The 20,586-nt window shown below is 55.0% G+C and overlaps 1 protein-coding gene across 2 annotated transcripts; it reads right to left on the bottom strand.

Moving 5' to 3' along the window:
* Positions 1–4,200: 4,200 nt before the first annotated feature.
* DIPK1B (divergent protein kinase domain 1B) lies at positions 4,201–19,929 on the bottom strand. 2 transcript variants are annotated; one of them, XM_053282661.1, is made up of 5 exons: positions 19,443–19,929; positions 11,192–11,326; positions 7,507–7,614; positions 6,445–6,621; positions 4,201–6,046 (listed from the first exon to the last, which is right to left on the bottom strand). In XM_053282661.1, exons 1-5 carry the CDS (start codon positions 19,503–19,505, stop codon positions 5,234–5,236), a joined length of 1,296 nt encoding a protein of 431 aa, XP_053138636.1. In that variant the 5' UTR covers positions 19,506–19,929; the 3' UTR covers positions 4,201–5,233. The 2 variants fall into 2 exon arrangements, with proteins under 2 accessions (XP_053138636.1, XP_053138637.1); XM_053282662.1 differs by lacking the exon at positions 11,192–11,326.
* Between the last annotated feature and the right edge of the window lie 657 nt (positions 19,930–20,586).

Raw genomic sequence — 20,586 nt, 5'->3', positions numbered from 1 at the left:
TCTACTTTGTGGTAATCTCTGCGGGGATTCAGATTAATGGTCCATTGAGACATGTAAATCATGATGGGGGGGTGGCATGGCTAGCTTTTCGGGGGGGGAGGTGGGGCAAGGGAAGGAATAATCTCTCCAGTCTGTGGGCTGCCCCTTGAATGCTGGTGATGACATCAGGAAGTTCCTCTCCTGCTCTTTGCTTATTCATTTCTGCCTACAAGAGACATGGTAGACGTTCATAAAATTATGCATGGAGTAGAGTGTGTGGACAGAGGTGAAATTTTCACCCTCCCTCTCAACACTAGAACCAGAGGCCATTCTCTGAAATGGCCAGGAAATTTAGGACCTACAAAAGGAAGTGCGGTTTCACACAGCACATAGTTAACCTATGGAACTCCCTGCCACAGGGTGTGATGATGGCCACCAGCTTGGATGGCCTTAAGTGGGGCTTAGATAGATTCATGGAGGACAAGTCTATCAATGGCTACTAGTCTGGTGGCTATAGGCCACCTGCAGCCTGATAGGAAAGATATCCCTCAATCCCAGTTGCAGGAGAGGGGGCATGCACTGTGGACTCCCCAGAGGCATCTGGTGGGCTACTGTGGGGAACAGGATGCTGGGCCTGATCCAGCAGGGCTCTTCTTATAGATTTAGCCGCATGTTGGAGTAGGGCCCCCTCTTCTAGTGCCAGCAGCACCCTTTGGAAGGGTTCTCCTGCCAAGCACTTGGGCTTCCCCAGAAAACCACGCTTGGATCTGCATAAACCCCAGGGGAGATGAGGCCTTGTTTAAATGTTGTGAAAGCCAAGCCAGTTTTTAAAAAAACCACCTTGGCAAATGGTGCGGGATGGGGGGCGGGCGGAGGTGACTGCATCCAATCTGCTTGAGTGCTCTTTAAAGGAGAGAGAGAGAGAAATCTAACCTTGGGCTGTCTGAAAGCGATGGCAAATCCCCGCAGGGCCCGTTAATCCTCCCTTCAAGGGAGCCTTGCGTCATGGAGGAGAACGGGATCTCACTGCTGCTGGGGTGGGGGGGGGGTGCACTGACTCTCAAATTGGCCCCCACTGCTTCCAAGGACAGGGCTGCTGGAATTGGGTGCCAGCATCAGCAACAGTGGGTCTCCAGCCATACAGCCAGCAAATTGTGCATCCCTGGATTGTGTGTGTGGGGGGGTACTTCTCATTATGGAATTGGAAGAGATCCAGGTTTTTCTCCTGCGCTGCCTGCAGAGGGGAAGTTGGGACATGCAGAAGGCGGGGAGGGCATTGACAACCTGCTACTAAATCGGAGGCTCTCCCCTGCCGTGGGGCTGTGCATGTATTTAGCGTTATACGGCCCTGTATCAGATCTCAGAGTGGTTTATAACTTAGCCAAAGAGCAACTAAAGCCTCCTATTAACCCCAGACGGGTGTGGGTGGGAATGATGGGAGTTGTAGTCTTGCCAAGCTTGCAGTCTGGTCTCCGGTTTGGGTTTTGGAGGCTTCCTGTTCCGATGTGCCACAGCCTGCCTTGTGCAGAGTGGGCGCGCCTTTCCTGGGGCCAGCAGGAAAGTAACATATTCTGCACGGGCGATGGCAACGGGAAACCCCTCCTGCATTCGACCAAAGACACCCACGGACCTCTGTGGTCGCCACGAGTCGACACCGACTCGACGGCTCAACTTTACCTTTAGACATCCTTGGCTACTCCTGCTGTGGTTGGATCATAGCTCCCATCATCCACAGGGGCTGAGGATGATGGCAGTTGTAGTTCAACCACAGCTTTGAGGGTCAAGGTTGCCTCCCCTTGAAACAGAGGCTGGGTAGCCATCTTGGCAGGGATGCTGCAGCCGATTCCTACCGTGACTAGGTGAGCTCTAAGGGCCCTCCCTTCTCTGGCCTTCTGTGGTCTTGGGGGCTGGGGGGGGGGGGCGACATAACACTTCCGCTTGCCTGGGCACGAGACCTCCATGCTCTCGATGTGGGATGGCAGCAGGTCAGCTTCTTTAAAACCTGAGCTGCCCTAATCATAGGGGGGTATTTGGGGGGCGGGCGGGAGGGTGTCTGATTTGTGCTGAAAGAGGGGCAGATGAGGGGGGAGTGCTGAACACGCAGCCCAGCAGGGTCTCTGCCCAAGCAGCAGTTTTCTCCCAGCGGTGCCCATTTTTGCAGCTGGAGGAAAGGGGGCTGCCGTCTGTCAGCTGAGCGTCTCCCACCAGAGCCCCTTGGAACTGAGCTCCAGGCAGCTGCTGGCTGCGCTTCCCTGCCTCTCTCTTCCTTTGCTCCAAGGGAGAAGAAGCACAGCTCTGGAGGGTAAGCATCGTCAGACCCACCCCAAAGGGGGATCTCCGCAGATCTCAAAGGCATCCGCCTTTCCTGAGCAGCTCCGCAGAGGGCGGCCCAGGCCAGCCGCCCGCCTCTGGCTTCCAAGGTGCTTCCGCAGCGCCCGAAAGCTGCTCAACCTTGAAACCGGCGGAGGAGACTCTGGCTGCAGCCACGAAGCATGTGCTGGATGCCCGGCTGGCAGCGGGACACGCTCTTCCCCTTCCCCGGCAGCAAAGTGGAGCAACTGACTCGACACTTTCTCAGGAGGGAATGACAGAACCGAGGGGCCGGGAAATCCCTCCCGGTGCTCCAGCCATGCGGCGATGGACGCCTCGCTACTCTCCCCCACCTAAAATCACCCTTCACTAGTCCCGGTGGCGTTTTTGCTCCACTCCACGGCTTGCCTCTCTGCTCTCCAGCTGGCAGTGCAGGCGATGCACACAAGAGGAGAACGCTGATTACAGGAACGCCCCATTTCGGAAAGCTGCAGGCTTGCGAAAGGGAGAGGGGGGTATCGGGAGACTTGTCCCACCAGGAAAGGGCCCTGCGCTCTCCCAAAGGGCAGAGTCCTGGGCTGGCAGATCTAGCACAAGAGCTGTGGTGGTGGTCCCGGCCCTGTGTGGCATGCATGGTGCCCGGGTGTGGAGACCTGCAGTCAGGGCTCGGAGGAGGTTTGGCCACGGCACGGTGGCTCCCGTAACCTCTCTGGCTCTACCCAGGCAGAGCTTGACTTGGGTGCCTCGCCCCAGTGTTCCAAGGTGTGAGCACGCTCACAGGTTTTTGGATGTCCACTCAGTTAATTTTAGATCCCGCTCAGGTTGAATCAGAAATGCCCCACTGGAATGCGTTGATCCTGCCGCCCAGAACAAAACTCATTCCGCACACAGCTGAAAAGAACTCGAGAGAACACGGCCTCCCCGCAGCCAAAAAGTGCAGCGCCCTGACCGGATCGGGAGCAGCTCCCAAATGAGTCCAGGCTGCAGCACCTGGGGCTCTTTCGTTTGGAAAAGAGGCGACTCCGAGGAGACATGAGAGAGTTGTGCAAAATTCTGCATGGAGCAGAGAGGAGAGAGAACACATTTTTTTCTCCTTCACAGCACTAGAGCCAAGGGGGTCATTGCATGAAACTGAAGGCGGAGAAATCTAGGACCGACCGAAAGGAAGCTCTTTCCCACTCGGCACATAATAGACGGAGCTCTCTGCCACGGGATGTGGTGATGGCCACTAGCTTGGATGGCTTTCCAAGGGGCCAAGACAGACTCAAGGAGGGCAGGCCTACCAATGGCTACTAGTCCTGGTGGCTATCGGTTGCCTCCAGGCTCAGAGGCAGGATGTCCCTGAATGCCGGCTGCAGGGGAGCCACAGCAGGAGAGAGGGCAGGCCGCCACCTCTGGCCTGTGGGCTTCTCAGAGGCACCTGGTGGGCCATGGTGGGAAACAGGATGCTGGACTAGAGAGGCTGCCTTGGGCCTGATCCAGCAGGGCTGTTGTGTTTTTATGTACCTTGAGGCAGGCAGGCTGGCTGCCCATTCACCGGGAGGAGAGAGAGCAAGGCAAGGTTGGTTTTGCTTGTTGACTTTCTCCCCCACTTCTCCAGGGAGGAGAGTGACTAGGGCACTCGCAGCAAGTCAGACATGTCAGTGGTTGCCTGGAGAGGGAAGTGGAGCCATGGAGCGCCTCCATGCAAGAGCTGGGTGGCAAACAAAGATGTTTGCCACCCCCTTGCCCTGGCCTTCAGTCAGGCTTCCTCTGGGGTCTCTTAACTCCCACACCTCCTTGATCTCCGGTTTCTCACCCTCCGTGCCTTCCCCACATAGCTTCCCCCTGTTCATCGGCTGACCCGTCACTTCCTGTTTTGTCAGCATTCTGTAGCAGACATCTGCATCCCAAGAAGCACCACAGTTCACCTTTACAGTATATGTTGGTTGCTTTAAAACCCCACACATTGTTGAACATCTGAATCCTGAAAGCAGAACCATTCAAAAATAAACAACTAACAAGCAGAAGGTTGCCAGTTCAAATCCCTGCTGGTACTATATCGGGCAGCAGCGAGATAGGAAGGTGCTGAAAGGCATCATCTCAGACTGTCCAGGAGGAGGCCATGGGAAACCCCTCCTGGATTCTACCAAAGACAACCACGAGGCTCTGTGGGCACCAGGAGTCGAGAGCGACTCGACGGCACACTTTACCTTTACCCCATTTGTGTAGTTCTGGTTGGATTTCCTGGCAACATCAGCGAGAGGAAATTGTTCGCAATCCTAGTGAGACCTTTTGCACGATTCATGTGTGCGTCTCTCTTTCACTTTCTGGTCCATAAGCAAAAAGGTGTTAGATACAAGCCTCCGTGAGCTTGGAGATGGAAGAGAGCACCAGCAGCAGCCCTCAGCCCATCTCCGCGAGGGAGAAGCCGAGCAAAGAGCCCCAGACGGCTCACCCGCATGAGCCAAGCTGCATTCTGCAGGAAAAGGAGGATTCTGCAAGACCCCCGTGGAATGGGCATCTTGGGGACATGAGAAGAGTTAGCAAGTTAGCTGCTCTGAAATGCAGCGGGGGTCTCTTCACTGCTGGATCGATCCAGACAGATGCACTCAAAGCAACAGAGGACCAAGGAGAGAAACCCTGTTTGTTTACACCAGAAAGCGTGTCCCGCTCCCTCCACGGGGCATCTGGCCCTCCCTGCTCTGCTGACTGTCCCCCGGAAAGAGGAAGGCACCTGGCCTCCCCGCTCACCCCATTCCCTGGTGCCGGAATCTCTCCCTCTTGCTTGCACGCCTCGGTGGGTGTGCTCCCTGCCAGCCACGCTCCTCCTCTTCTGCGCTGCTCTCACAGGCTCGTCTTGCCAAGTGGGGAGAATGGGATGAGGTGAACGCCCGCTGCTCCCGCCAGCTTTCGCCCACCAGGCTATCTTAACTCTGCAGCTTCCCCGTCCCCAACGGTATCTCTAGGAATATCTGGTATTGGAGATCTTCTTCCACAACAGAGTCTTGAGGCTGTTCAGCACGAGGGAATGATGCACTTCCATCTGGCTGGCCAGCCCGCTGAGGGTGGTGCATGTCTTCAGTTGCTTGCGCAGCTCCTCTCTCAGGTCGGCCGGCGCCCCGTGCAGCAGGTACTCCTGCAGGAGCTCACAGACCTTGGCCAGGTTGGGCTGGACCACCTCGCTCTTGCACTGCTTCATGAGCTTGTCGCACGCGGCCACACAGTCCTCCCCATAGGTGCAGTCCGCGTTCTGCTCACAGTGGCGGCCCTTGAGGAAGCCCCGGATGGTCATCGCGGTCGCCACCTTCCTCAGGTCCACCATCTTGAAGTCGAACTTGTCATTGTAGCCCACGTTCTTGAAGGCGGTCTCGCAGATGTAGAAGTTCCCGTAGGTGCCGTGGAATATCTCCTCCACAAATTCCAAGAGGCCGATGGCGATTTTGGCCCGCCGCGGCCAGGCCGGAGAGAGCCACTGGTGGATCACTCTGTGGATGGCGGAAGGCAGCAGCGGCTGCAGGAACCGGGGGACGTCCGTCGTGTAGAGGGAGGTGTGGGGGATCTTCTCGGTGATGTACAGATCCCCACAATGTCCTAGCAGCTTGGACGTGTGCTCCTTCTCGTGCAAGGACATCGTCAGCAGAAAGTCATTCTGCTGCAGCAGCGCCCAGATGGACTTCGCCTCTGCCAGGGACAGTTTCCCATCTTGACTGACATCGGCCATTGCGATGATTTTGTTCACCAAGTTCACAAGGGAGGTCTGGTCGCCCAGGTTTGACTGCAGGCAGAAACAAGACAAACCTCTTATCAGCTCCCTCTGCCTCTAAATGCCAAGACCTACACCCTAACTCAAGGCTGGTCTCCTCCTGCATGAGCTGTCCACCCACCACCACCAGACTTGACTAGGACATTTGAGCCCAACCCGCTTGCCGACTCGGGCTGTTCACTGAACCCCAAAGGCCGGGGATCCCAACTCTGCTGTGACTGAGGAAGAGTCGAGAGCAGGCTGGGGCGGGCGGGGGGGCTGTACCCTCATGGATGGTTTGATGCTCAACAGAACAAAGGGACACCTTTTAGAAGTGTGGGACCTGCCTGCTCCCAGTGGGAATGACTATTGCTCTTCCCACGAGCTTCAGACACCCTAAACGCCACCCGCACAATCCCAAAGAGAGTGACCTTCAAGAAACTCAGCAGCATCTCTCTGAACTCGTCCATCGACGTCCCCCGGGTCGGCTTGTCAAAGAGGACCACGTCCCTCCTGGGCATCGAGTCTGGGTTCCCATCGCCCTTAAAGGACTCTTCGATGCCACACTTGATAATCACTTCCTTCTCCTTCCAGATCCCGCTGTAGACCTGCAGGAAAGGATAGGAAGGGTGGCCATCGGAGGGAGGCTGGCTTTCCCCTGCCCCGCTGCTTGGCTTTTCTGCCGCCTTCCCAGGCCTGTGTCCATTCTTGCAGGTTTATGTGGTGAGCCTGTGGCAGGGAGGGGCTGGTTTTCTTCTGGTTACTGTACAGCGCCTAGCGCGTATTCGGTGCTTGAAAAATAAGCAGCCAGGACCATGGGCTTCCGTAGCAGCGATTTCTCAATCATCTACTTATTTATCATATTTCTATACCGCCTGACATGTAATACATATCTGTCTACATATCTATCTATGTTTACATTCTCCGATATGTAAATACTTAGCCAGGCAGCTGAAACTAGCATAAAGATTTCCGCCCCCTTCCTGCCAACAAGACAGCCCACACACTTCTGCATAGGAACCTAGAAAGCTGCCTTACACCGAGTCAGACCCTTGGTCCATCGAGCTCAGTCTTGTCTGCACTGACTGGCAGCAGCTTTCCACGGTTTCAGGCAGCCCAGCCTGGAGATGCTGCCAGGGAGGGAACCTGTGGCCTTCCACATGCGAGCAGGCAGAGGCTCTTCCACTGGGCGACAGCCCCATCCCCTTCTCCGGCTCCTGGGCCCAGGGTCCTCCGCTTCCAAGGGCCCCGTGTCCGCCCACTCCCTCCCAGGCCCCTCTCCTCCACCCCGCCCGCTTTCTTCCACAGCCTGCCCCTTCCACCCCATGCAGAGGCCCAGTGCCCGCCCTACGCTCCAGCCTCTGCTTCCCCGGCACCTCCTGCCAACACACACACCCCTAGCCCCATTGGGAGGTTTTTCTGTCCCCAGGGGGCCCTTCTGCTTGCCAACACCCCATGGCTGACAACCTCCCCAAGCATCCCAGCTGACCTACCTGGTGGGTGGGAGAAGACGAGAGGCACTGCTGGAACAGGAGCGTGTGTTCCGCACACAGGTCTTTACAGGCAGACCCAGAGATGATTCCTTTATTATACTGGTCACACTGGGAGGGAGGAAAGAGAAAACAAGCGACAAGCAATTAGTGGTTCTTCCTCACTGGTTGGGATCAGTTCTGCGGTGGTCAGAGACTGGGTGCCTGAGAGCAGATCTCCAGATCCGGCTTGTTGCCAGGGCAGGCCTGGTGGAAAGGAAAGGCCCGAGCGGTTCATCCAGGAGGCAGCTGCTTCGAAGCAGCCAAGTGGGGAATGGCTGGGCTGATGGGGCAGGCCCTTGACGTGGCCGGCGTGCCATGCTGGCATTTAATCGTCCCTGCACCAGGAAGTGTCTTCTGAGACGGTCCTCTCCATCCTCACAGAGGATGCTCCAGCAATATCACAGCTGAGGCTCGTCTCTCGTGCTTGACTCAACAGTGCTTCCCTGCACAAGGAAAACCAATTAACGTGTCACAACAAGGCAGGCATCTCGACCCTGAAGAGGGGACAGAGCCGTGTCAGCAAATGAAAAGCCTCCACACCCAGGGGGCACTTGGAGAAGAGATGACTGAGCCAAGACGAGTGGGGAACAAACCGCGGAGCGGATCAGGAAGGACCACCGGGGCGAAGAGAGAGAGAAGCACCAGCGCACACTCTGCTTTGAAGAAAGAACCTGTCCTCCGTGAAGTCTGCCAAGCTGCAGTGCCGTTCTCTCTGTACCCGGCCTTTTGCACCTTCCTCCCCAGTGTTGGAAATGGGTGCAGGAACTGAGCTGAGGTTCAAATAAAGAATGAGGTTGTGCCCCAAGGGTCTCGTGGTGCTCTTCCCCCAACCCCATTAAAACAAGGGTCTAATTTCGCTCAATTAATGACCTCGTAAATCTTCCTTCTCTGCATTTTACAGGCAGCAGAAAGTGGATGAGTGCAAGACCCCTGGGGGGTCACTCCAAGCTCTTTGCTTCTTGGGATCACATTCCCCAGCCAAAGGCTCTCTCACAGCCAAGGCTGGTCCTAAGCAGAATTATGGGCAATAAAATGGCTTTTAAAAGCAAGGAAGCTGCTCGGGAGGCTGAATAATTCACTCTGCATCCATGATGCAGTCTTAGGATCATGGCACACACAGAGGTTATTATTATTTATTATTAATATTTATTCAATTTCAATACTGCCCTTCCAAAAATGGCTCAGGGCAGTTTACACAGAGAAATAATAAATAAATAAAATTAAGATGGCTCCCTGTCCCCAAAGGGCTCACAATCTAAAAAGAAGGACAAGACAGATGCCAGCAACAGTCACTGGAGGTCCTGTGCTGGGGGTGGAGAGGGCCAGTTACTCTCCCCTGCTAAATAAAGAGAATCACCACGTTAAAAGGTGCCTCTTTGCCAAGTTAGCAGGGGTTACAGGTTTTAGAGCCATTTGAATAAATGCCAAAGCCTAGTAGAAAGATCTGAGAGAAAGTGGCCAGATGGAAATCCTAGGATAGAATGCACTGGTACTTCTGCTGAATTCCTTTGTAAGGGGAAAAAAAATACGATTTCAAGAACACGATTGCCCCCTTCTTCCCTATTTCCTTGGTCCCACAGCCTGCCTGAGCAAAGCACAAGAGAGAGGGGAGAAAAGTAATGTAAACGTACTCACCGGCCACCACAGCTGCCAGCACCACTGCTCACCCTCTCCCTGGTGCTGCCCAAGCACACAGAGGTCCATATTTACCAAACCACCTGTGCAGCGGTGGTGCAGCTGCAGACTCTGGGCATGCACCCGGTGAGGATTCTCCTTTAGAAGTCAAGTATAGCTGAACTGGTTTGGTCAAACTGGCCGGTTCGACCAAAATGGTTTGGAAGCATGCGCTTCCATTCCGATTCAAACCGAACTGCGAATTTCAGTTTGCAGAATTTCAGTTCACACACCCCGATGCCTGGATTCCCACCCCTCCCTTCGTAAGCCTGCACGGAGCGCATCATGGGGAGAAACCGCCACCAAAGACAAGTGACCTGGAAAAGACACTCTGACAAGCGCCGCATTCTCTGCTGGTACGAGAAGTGCAGCGAGAGCCTAGCTTGCTGCCAGGATGCATCCAGCTTCACGCAGGAGTGGGGAGGGAGCTCAGCTCCTTCGACACCTTTGGTGCCAGAGAATCGGGACTGCCTTGTATTGCCGTTCTCTCAGGCGGACCTGCTGCTTCACCAGGGATGGACCCAGCGGGAAGAAGAGGGGGCATGGCCCAATCCTGTGCGGGTTTACTCAGAAGCAGATCCCCCGCAAATGAGGACAACTTCCAAGGAAGCGCACACAGGATTACTGCCTCTCCGGCGTTTTCACAGGCAATGCTGCAGTCATGTTTGAACCTTTGCTGTCTCTGCCAGTCACTGGTCACACAGGAGGGAAAGCAGAGGACAGATCACATCTGTAATGCCAGTGAGCATTCTGGGAAAGGCAGGTGAGAATGTTCAAACAAAGGTTCTTGCAAACCTGATTGGATATGGCCAGCTGGCAAAATCAAATTGATTCATCCATTCCTTGCAGACCCGACTGAAACAAGAGCCCCTTGGGAACAATATGGACACAGGAAACTGCCATCTACGGAGTCAGACCCTTGGTCCATCTCGCTCAAGACTGCCTACACTGACTGGCAGCAGCTCCCCAAGGTTTCGGGCGGGAGTCCCTCCCAGCCTGGAGGGATGCTGCCAGGAGCCTGGGGCCTTCTGTTCCACTGCACTATGCCCCCACCCAGGAGAATAGCTTACAGCAGACAGCCACCTAATGGTGCAGCGGGGAAGTAACTTGCCTAGGGAACCAGAGGTTGCCAGTTCAAATCCCCGCTGGTCTTTCCCCCAGACTATGGGAAGCACCTATATTGGGCAAGAGTGATAAAGGGAGATGCTGAAAGGCATCATCATCTCATACTGCGCGGGAGAGGGCAATGGGAAACCCCTCCTGTATTCTAACAAAGACAACCCCAGGGCTCTGTGGCCACCTTTAGGCAGCACTTGCATGCACCCCCCCCCATCCGTGTCAGCTTTGCTAAGCAGGCCACAGGAGCTCCTGGCCCACAGTCATCTTAACTTGCCTGTGTGCCCACTCTGTGCCAATGGTAGCCATCAAAGAGGAGCTGGGGGCGGGGGGGGGGGAGAGAACCAATTTCTATGAAGTTTCCCTGCCTGGAGGAGATTCTTACTTGCAAGCAGCTATTTTTAAACCCAGGCTTCATCTCTTTCATTCCTTGTGGGGTTGTTTCCAGAAATATTGGGGGGGGGGTAGTATGTATTCTGTCCAGCATGCAGGCAAGACTTCCCTCCTTGGGTCTGTCCCCTGGCTTCTCCCAGTGCTCAGACAACCTTTTGCTTTATCAGGAGACCTGTTTGTCTCCTATCCGCGCTGAGAGAGGAGCATCAGAAGCTGCCTTGAGTCAGACTGTCAGTCCACCTAGCTCAGTGCTGTCTACACAGACCGGCAGCAGCTCTTCAGAGTTAGGGGCAGGGGTATTACACAGCCCTACCTGGAGATGCTGCCAGGGATGGAATCGGGGACCTCCTGCATACAGAAGCCACCGAGCTGCGGCCCCATCCCTTCCCCAATCCCTTTTGAGACTCATCTGAAACATTTGCAAACCCGGAAGAGGCAGGGGGGGAGAGAGAGAGAGACTCACAATGATCATTTGGCAGACGTGTCCTCTGCAGAGCTCCGAGTAGGAGGAGTAATGGATGTAGATCATCCAGCTGCCCACGAAGATGCTCAGCCAGGCAAGGAAGAGGTACTTCACCTTGATCCCGGGGAGGCGGCCCTGTGGCAGGGGCAGAAACCCAGCAACGTCAGTCCAACCCCAGGGAGCAGAGATGGAAACGGGCTGGGAGTGGGGGCGGTTCAGCAGGAGGGAAGGCTGACTTCAGCTTTTCATGGCTGTGGGAGACTCCTCACTCCAGAAAACCAACCTCTGCGTGACTGTGGAGCCACTTGATGGCTGCAGTGGACGCACTGCAGAGAAAAACCAAACCACCGATAGACATCAGTAAAGCTCAGGGGTAGCGCAGCTGCAGAAGGTCCCCGGTTCACTCCTGGCAGCATCTCCAGGTAGGGCTGGGAGAGACCCATTAGCCTGAAACCTTGGAGAGCTGCTGCCAGTCAGGGTCAGCAATGCTGAGCCAGATGCACCAAGGGTCGGACTCGGTAGATGGCAGCTTCCTGCATTCCTATTCAAAGGAGGTCTTGAGAGGGTGAGGCCAGCTCTATGACCCCCCCTCACCTGCTCCAGATTCGAGGTCCTTGTGATTGGCTTTGCTCCTCTGGGCCCCATCCTGCTTGGTGCTGGTGAATAAGAGCATCCTCTGCATACACCGATGGCCCATCAGGCTCACTTTGAACTAAAAACCAGGGTCAACTGAAGCACCATAGCAATTTAACCACCTGCTTTTAAATAAAGCCATTGATTATGTGAGGAATTCAATTGCTTGCATTTAAGTTGCATATCAAGCAGCCTCTGCTTTGAGATTTTATATGAACAGAAAAGCAAACTACATTCTCTAGATAAATCAAAACTAAAAGGCAGCTCTAGCCAGCTGTGTCCTCCCTGCCTCTCCGAACACCCCCACGGTGTCACCTCCCTCTGCTCTTCCAATATTTTGATTGTAAGTGCCTTGCGGGCAGGGATTGGTCTCCTTTTTTGCCTGGGAAACTCCATAACTATGTACATTATGGCGCTGCATAAACAACAATGCATAGCAACACGTTTTTCAGTATGGACCCCTTTGGGAGGCATGGAAAGAAAAATGCAAAATGGCCAGTTCAACAAAGAAAGGTGACCACTCATTATTGAAAGAAAAGACCAGCTTTGCTTTTGCATTTCTTTTTTCTCGTTCCCTCTTTTCCACAAGAACAAGACTGCTTCACACAAACAAAGCAGTTGGCTTTTAACTTGCAGAACAAAAATTGGCCACCTTTGACCAGTCAGCAAAAGCCCTGTGAGAAGATTTCCGTTTCCCTGAGTATTTGTTTTCAGAGAAAAAGAACAGAAGAGAGAATCAGTCCTTTCTCCCTCTTGCCCTGAAATTATGGGGAAACTCCCTGGAGAAATCTGGGAGTCAAAGGTCTGCCCACGCTGGGAAAAAAAGCATCATTCTACAAAGGCATTTGGAGGATATATTTGTGTCTCCCTTTTATTTTTTAATTTACGGGGGGGGGGTTAAAAAAAGCATTGCTTGTTGTTTTATTGGGTTTCTCCCCCAGATCTTGTGAGTCTTAAATTGCGTTTGTAATTGTTTTTAAAGCCACTTGGAGCACAAGGAGAGGCAGGGATAAAAGGAAGGAAAACAAAATAACTCTCCCATTTGCAAAGTAAACACGTGGTGGGTTTCATTTCCAGGGGACAGTCTCTTCTGTGGCTTCTCAGAGAGCAGACCAAGCCCAAGGAAAGACTGCCAGGCTCATGCAGACCCACAACAGAAGCTCAACATGCCAGAGCAGAAAAAGCTTGGGGGAAGCGTGGCCCCACCAGCCCCTCAGACGCACACGGGCAGCCCTTCCAGCGCCTGAGCCGGCCAAGATGCCTTTTGGGAGAAGGCCCAGGAGACATTCAAGCCTCCCCGAGGGAAAGCCCACAAATTCTCAAGAACAATGGTAGCTCAAGATGGAGAGGCGGGCGGGCGGGCAGGCAGTGGGGATCTGCAGGCATCCAAAGTCCAGCAGCCCTTCTGGGGGGTAGCCCCACGGCGGCAGCCGGCCCACCCTGAGGAACAGCAAGTCTCTTGCCCAACTCGCCCTTTCCTGGGTCTCCAAGACCTCCCAGTTTGGTCCGGATGAGTTGTGGATATTCACTCTGCCTGAAAGCAAGAGGTCTAAGCCGGACGGCCTGCCGGAGCCTGCCTGCCTTAGGATTACAGAGGAGCTTGCTCCACCTTCCCGGTCCCTGGGCAGGCTCTGAGTGTGCCTTGTAGAATCCAAAACACTGGCAATCACCCCAGAAGGGGGCAGCCGCCGCCGGGGAACAAGAGGGGGGATTCTGCAGGGCTCTCTCTGTGCCAGGGCCACACCCCCAGCTTCTGCTTCCATACCAGGGCTTAATCATGGAACGGACGAAGACAGTGGCCCAGAGCAAGTGCAGAGTGCATCCCCACTCGCCACTGAGTAGCTAAAGAGTATGCACGAGCCAAAGGAGAGAAGAAAGGGCTTGGAGGCCAGAAGGCGGAGGAACCTAGGAAACTGCCCTATACTGAGTCAGACCCTTGGTCCATCTAGCTCAGCATTGTCTACACAGACTGGCAGCGGCTTCTCCAAGGTTGCAGGCAAGAATCTCAGCCCTGTCTTGGAGATGCTGCCAGGGAGGGATCTCGGAACCTGCATGCAAGCCTGCAGGTGCTCTTCCCAGAGCGGCCCCCTCCCCTCAGGGGAATATCTTACAGCGCTCACACATGCAGTCTCCCATTCAAATGCAAACCAGGGAAGACCCCGCTTAGCAAGGAGGTCAAGTCATAGCCCTGGAATTCTCTATGGAGGAATTAGTAAGAACTCCACCGTCATTGTCCTGAGTAGGCACTTTGCTGGGTGGGCTTCTTCAGCGGGCTCCGGTTTTGATTTTGTCCGCCAGCGAGGCCTCCGAATCCGGAGGCAGCAGCCAGCTCCTTCCTCCCCTGATGGAGAGTTAACGCTCCAGCATCTGGCCTGTCCCTCTCCGCTCTGAGTGACGTAACATGCACACTGGATGCCTTGTGCTCACACACAGGCCGTTTACAGCCAGGGTCACTCCTTCCCCCGCCCCCAGCACGCAAAACACCACACAAAGTGTGTCCAAAACAGGGCTAGTGACACTCTTCCGGTGCCATCGGATAGTGGCCACAGATGGCCAAAGGCCATTCTGCCTTTGACCCCTGCTAACTGGGCAAAGAGGCACCTTTTACCATGGCGATTCTCTTTATTTAGCAGGGGGGGAGTAGCTGGCCCTCTCCACCCCCCCACAGCATCCTTCCAGTGACTGTCGCTGGTGTGTGTCTTATGTTTCTTTTTAGAATGTGAGCCCTTTGGGGACAGCGAGCCATCTTATTTGTTTGTCATCTCTCTTTGTAAACCACCCTGAGCCATTTTTGGAAGGGCGGTATAGAAATCGAATTATTATTATTAATAATAATAATAATAATAATAGTGTCTGGGGGTGATAGGAGTTGTAGTCCAGCGCCAGCTGGAGACCCCAGGAGCGTTCCCAGAGAGCGGTTTTACTTTGATTAACCACAGAACAGGGCAAGCGTGCGTTCACAAATTGTCCCGCTTTAAGTCGAAGCCCTCGTGAGCTATTGGGGAACACTCCAGACACGACTCGGGAGTTTTCATTGCACATTGGCGCTTCGCCCGATCTATGTCCAGGGTAAAAAAAAATCCACTTTTTGTGTCGGTTTTGTAGGCAAATCCGAAACATCTGTAACTCGCAGCACTTCACCCCTCTTAACCCTGCGGTAAAGCCAGCTGTCTGGGGAAGCGGTCTCTAGGGCTGCAGGAGTGTCTAGACTCCCTCCCTCCCTCCCTGCAGCTCCGATTCGATTCTGCCTTTCAGTCGGGCACAAGGTGGCTGCTCAGGAGAGCAACCAGACCCGTGTTCAAGCAACCACCGCGCAGTCTCAATACTGTCACCCTGAAAGCTCAGATTCCCCTTCACCACAGATTCCTCTGCACAGCCCAGCCGCGGAAAAGCTCCTTCCCCTTGCAAAACGCCGCTAACACGCTGAGAGCCTAGGGTGCACTTCTCAGCGTGTGTGTGTGTGTGTGTGTGTGTGTGTGTGTGTGTGTGTGTAGGGGTGGGGGCTAATTTATAGTTCTGCGGGCTGGAAATGAAAAGGAGGACCTTTGACCTGTTGAAATGGCACTTCCTCAAACATCCCCAAAGGGCATCTCTTGTGGAGTTTGGGGCAAAGTGCTCTTTATTTAAATACAGCCAGAACTGATGGGATTCGGTAAAAAGCCTTTCCCTGGGATTATCTCGCTTCAGTGCACTGGGCGACAGGAAGTGGGGAGAAGGGGGGCCCACAAGAGTCATCTAAACCACACAGAGGAGGGTGCAGCCGAGCCCTTTCAGCTGTCTTCCCCCTTTTGGAAAAAGAGCTATTCCTTCTCCCTAGCTCCTCACAACCCAGCGACAGACATGCAGCCACACTTACGGGGAAATACACGACACATCTCTACCCAGAAGTCCCACCGTGTTCATCGAGCTAAATCCCAGTTGGAGGAGAGCTGATCTGGTGGTAGCCAGCATGACTTGTCCCCATAGCTAAGCAGGGTCTGCCCTGGTTTGCACTTGAATGGGAGACTTGATGTGTGAGCACTGCAAGATATTCCCCTCTGGGAAGAGCAGAAGGTTTCAGGTTCCCTCCCTGGCTTCTCCAAGATAGGACAAGATTTTTTTTTTTTTTAAATAGGACAAGATTTTTTTTATTGAAAACTACCAAAGCATACAGTATGTTGCCAAAGCACAATTATATACAAAGTGGTTGTTTGTACATGATATATCTACAAAGATTTACACACAAGAATTTGGAAACACACAAGTTATGAAGTATATGCAGGTAGTACTGTAACTCCGGGATGGGCGATTACAAGGCACATCAGGTAATCGGGCGGGGTGTGTGTGTTACGTCCGACGTCCATTTCCACAATTTGTCCCATTGCTGTTTAGAAGAGATACTCTTCTCTTTTTGCACATAACCATACAAACTTTTCCAGAAGAGGTTTACTGTCTCATCTGCGTGAACCTCTTGGTCGCGTCTTCCCTTCCTATTCCTATGCAGGAGCATTGCAGAAATGACATACAGGTTTACTAACCTGATTATGAGAAGGGGAACGTTCCAATTGCCTAGTATGGGGGCACCCATTCCGTCCCGTTTCCTTGAAGGTTTCTTTCTGGGACCTCAAAAGGAGGTTCTATCGCTCAAACCCGAGGTTAGTTCTTCCCAAGTCTGTTTTTCCAAATCAGGCCACTCTAACAGCCTGCTTACTCCCTGCCACATTCTTTTGGCTACCACACACTCTTTTAAGAAATGCGAGTGGGTTTCCCTGAATGTTTTGCCTAGCTCACTAGCTTTCTGTTTGCAGGTGATTTTAGGGCACTCTTGCTGGTCCTCTGGGAGGGCTGAGAGAGACTCCTGCCTGCAACCTTGGAGGAGCCACTGCCAGCCTGCGAAGACAATACTGAGCTAGTGGTCTGACTCAGTATATGGCAGTTTCCTATGTTCCTATGTACCTGTGTTTCCTATGTTTCCTATGTTCCTGGTTTGCATTAGGATGGGAAACTACATGCGTGGGCACTGTAAGAGATTCCCCTTAGGGGATGGAGCTGCTCTGGGAAGAACATCTACAGGTTCCAGGTTCCCTTCCTGGCAGCATCTCCAAGAGAGGGCTGAGAGAGGCTCCTGCCTGCACCCTTGGAGAAGCCGCTGCCAGTCTGTGAAGACAAACCTGAGCTAGATAGACCAATGGTCTGACTCAGTAGATGGCAGCTTCCTATGTTCCTAAGCCCTCACCTCTTGCCTGTGGGCTTCTCGGAGGCATCTGGTGGGCCACTGTGGGAAACAGGATGCTGGATGGGCCTGATCCAACAGGGCTGTTCTTATGAGCTTACTTTCAAGCAAGCACACTGAGAAACCTTAAACATATTTGATTCTATGGAGGCGCTCAGCTCTCCTTCACTGGAGGTTTTCAAACAGAGGCTAAAGCAGATGCCTGCAGTGAGGCGTGGGTTGGATGAGAAGAGCTCCAAGGTCCCTCCCAGCTCTCAGTTCTAGACCTGCTTGGGGAAATATGCCGACCGTTCTGAAGATCTGGTAGCCCAGGAGTTCTCAACCGTAGGTGCCCAGATGTTGTTGTACTACAACTCCCATCAGTCCAGTCACTGTGGCCAAAAGCCCAATGGAAGTTGTAGCCCACCCGAAACAGCTAACTAAATATTGAATGTTTAGTTGGCTTTTGGGGGTGGATCTGCCCAGCTGTTGGCAGTGTTCCTTCTAACAGGGATTCCCAGATGTTGTTGACTGCCACTCCTAGGATCCCCAAGCAAATGTCATTGCAGCTGTGGGATCTGGGAGTTGTAGTCAACAACATCTGGGAACTCTCCATTAGAGGGAACCCTGGTGGTTGGTTGTCACATACAAGGTCTTGGTATGCACAGCTTGTGTTTGGGAGTCCAACAACATCCAGCCTTGTCCAGGGAGCCCATTTTGCAATGGTCCCAATGTGGATGGCTGACCATGGTGGATTGGCCAACGGCACACTGACAATCTTGTGGCATCATCTATGATCACCGGCACCCAGCTTCTACCGAGTCCAACCCTTGGTCCATCTAGCTTAGTACTGTTGACCACAAGGGTTCCCAAGCCTTTGGCCAGGGTGTCTAGGAATGATGGGAGTTGTAGTCCAGCAACATCTGGGGACCCAAGGATGTTCGTGGGTCGCTTCATGAGTGTCACACCCATCCTGTCGCAGCTTCATTGGTTACCAGTCTGCTTCTGGACGAGATTCAAGGTACTGGTCTTGACCTTTAAAGCTCTACAGGGCTTGGGGACGGGGTAGCTGTTGGACCGCAATCGCCCATGTTAATCTGCCAGGGCCCTCTACTCATTGTCTCAGGCCCTGCTCATAGCCCCGCCCCTAAGAGATCCAGTTGGCGGGGCCTTTTCAGTGGTGGCCCCTCGGCTTTGGAACACCCTCCCTGAAGAGCTTCGCCATGCTCTCTCCCTTAGTGTTTCTAAAAAACAACGAAAATACATCTTTTTAAAGAGGCATTTTTATCTTTGGTTATATCTGGTAAGTTTTTAGGGGTTTTTATAACTCTCAATTTTTAGCTTTTAAAATAACTTTTAATTTGAAACGTAATACTCATTGTAGTTTTCAGCCTGGCTTTTAACTTGTTTACTTAATTTTGTTTATTTTCCATTGTATATTTATTTTATTGTTGTGAGTTACCCCGAACAGTACTGTACCGGAGGGACGGGTTATAAATATTTTAAATAAGGCCTAGCCACCCCATTCCTCTGGGCACAGCTGATCTGGGATTTGAAGCCAGGACCTCCTGTGCCCTCAGCAGGAATCAGAGACCAGCGAGACCAATGTGACCGTGAATGCTCACACGGGGCTGGGTGAAATCGCAACAGCTGGATGTAGGCGCCAACAATCCAAGAGGGATGTTGTGAATGCCACAAAGCCAAACAGCTATTTTGGGAGATAAACCAGCGGTGCGGGCAGATCGTCCCATTCAGACGAGTGTCTGCAATGCGTTCTCCAAGGTCGCTTTAAGTTCTCAGATGTCCAGGCCTCTGGGGGACATCGCCGGACCAGAGCAGCCTAGATCTCCTACGGCAGCACCCACCCCCGCGCCCCAGATCTCATCGGCGGCAGCAGCAACCCGCAATTCCGCGGAGGTCCTTGTGCTGGGAGAACTGGAACCCGGAGACTGGGGCGAGGAGGAAAGCCGCAAGCAGGAGCAGACTGGGCTGGGGAGGAGATCCTTGGCTGGGTTCCGCGGAGGAGGGCCACCGCCAAGGAGCCCCCTACGCAGAGCAGGGGGCTTTCCTCGCCACCTCCTCGGGTGCTCTGCACACGCACCCTTCCTTCCCTCGCTCTCTGTGGAGCTGGACTAAGACTCCCATCTCCCTTGAGCGGCGGCGGCGGCGGCGGCGAGGGGTGATGGGGTCTGTAGTCCAACCGCATCTGGGGCCCCTGTTCTAGGGGGATCCTTCCTGGACCGCGACCCCGGCCTGGAACCCGGCCGACTCCTCTCCGCAGCTCGTCCGCCCCACCGCCTGCGCGGCCCCTCAGGCTGGGGAGGAAGACGAGCCGCCGCCGCTTCGCCTCCCTCCCACCCCCCCGCCGGCGGCGGCCCCGTCCCTGCGCTGCTGCCCGCCCCCCCCCGCCGCGGGCGCGCGGCTTACCTGCAGGCCCTTGGAGAGCGGGCAGAGGAGCACCAGCGGCACCAGGCGCCGCAGCCGCCGCATGCTGGGCCGGCGGCGCCCCCCGATTCAGCGCAGGGGCCGGCGGCGGAGCCCGGCGGCGGCCTGGAGCGAGGAGGGGGCGCGGGCGGGGGCGAGGAAGGCGGCGGCGGCGGCGCGGGCGCTGCACTCAGGCGCGCGCGGAGGCGGGCAGTAGCGGCGGGTTCCCGCGGCAGCGGCAGCCTCCCGGCTCCTGGGTCGGGCTCCTCCGGGGACCCTCTGCTGCTCCAGCCCCGCGGCTGGTCCCTGGTCCTCCTCCTCCTCCTGCTGCTGCAGCATCTGCATCCCTGCGCGGCGGCGGCGGCTCGGGTTGGAGGAGCTGCGCTCTGCTCCCTTAAAGGGGCCGCGCTTCCTGCCCGCCGACCGAGGCGGCGAAAGCACCAAAGCTGCCGCTCGCTCGCCCGGGTGGGGTCTGCAGCCCCCCCCCCCCCGCCGGCCCGCCCGGGGAGGAGCCAGGCCGCGCCCCTGCGCTGCGGCTCGCTGGCTCCTCCTGCGGGGTGGAGGGGGGTACGTGCCCCGCTCCTGGGCCTGGGGTCTCTCCTCTCCTGCTGCCCTCCGCCCGCCCAAGAGCTCCGGGGAGTATTTGACCCTCCCGACACTCCCGGGTTGCACGACTGGCCTGGAGCCTCCAGGAACCCCCCTCCCTCTCCAGCAGCCGCCCCCCCCCGGAGGTGTCAATGGCTTGACCTGCTGCAGAAAGATTTGGCGGGGGCGGCATTGTAGGGGAACCCTGCAGGGATGGCTGCTCGGGAGGGAGGCGCTGCTGCTTCTGCCCAGGCGGTGGGCAGGCAGGAGGGCACCGTTCAGAAATGGGGGGGCTATCAAGGTCTGGGGCCTCTGCTGCTTGGCGGGCGCCCGCTCGTCTTCCGCCTCTGCTGCAGCAGCCTGTTCCAGGCACGGTTGCCACCTCCGGAGCCCTTCCCAGTGGATGCAGGGCCCCTGGAAGTGTCCACCGCCCCCTGCATAGTTCTCCTCCCCCACTCCCAGCTGAGATCATTGGGGAGGCTCAAGATTCTCCCCATCTGGCCAGAAGCCAGTCTAGAAGTTCAGGGGGGCACAAAAACCCCTTGGGGGGAGAGACAGTTTG

Source organism: Hemicordylus capensis, chromosome 17 (assembly GCF_027244095.1).
Source record: "Hemicordylus capensis ecotype Gifberg chromosome 17, rHemCap1.1.pri, whole genome shotgun sequence".
In the NCBI taxonomy this organism is placed as follows: domain Eukaryota; kingdom Metazoa; phylum Chordata; class Lepidosauria; order Squamata; family Cordylidae; genus Hemicordylus; species Hemicordylus capensis.
The sequence above is the reverse complement of the archived record's forward strand: the minus strand, read 5'-3'. Positions and strand labels throughout refer to the sequence as shown.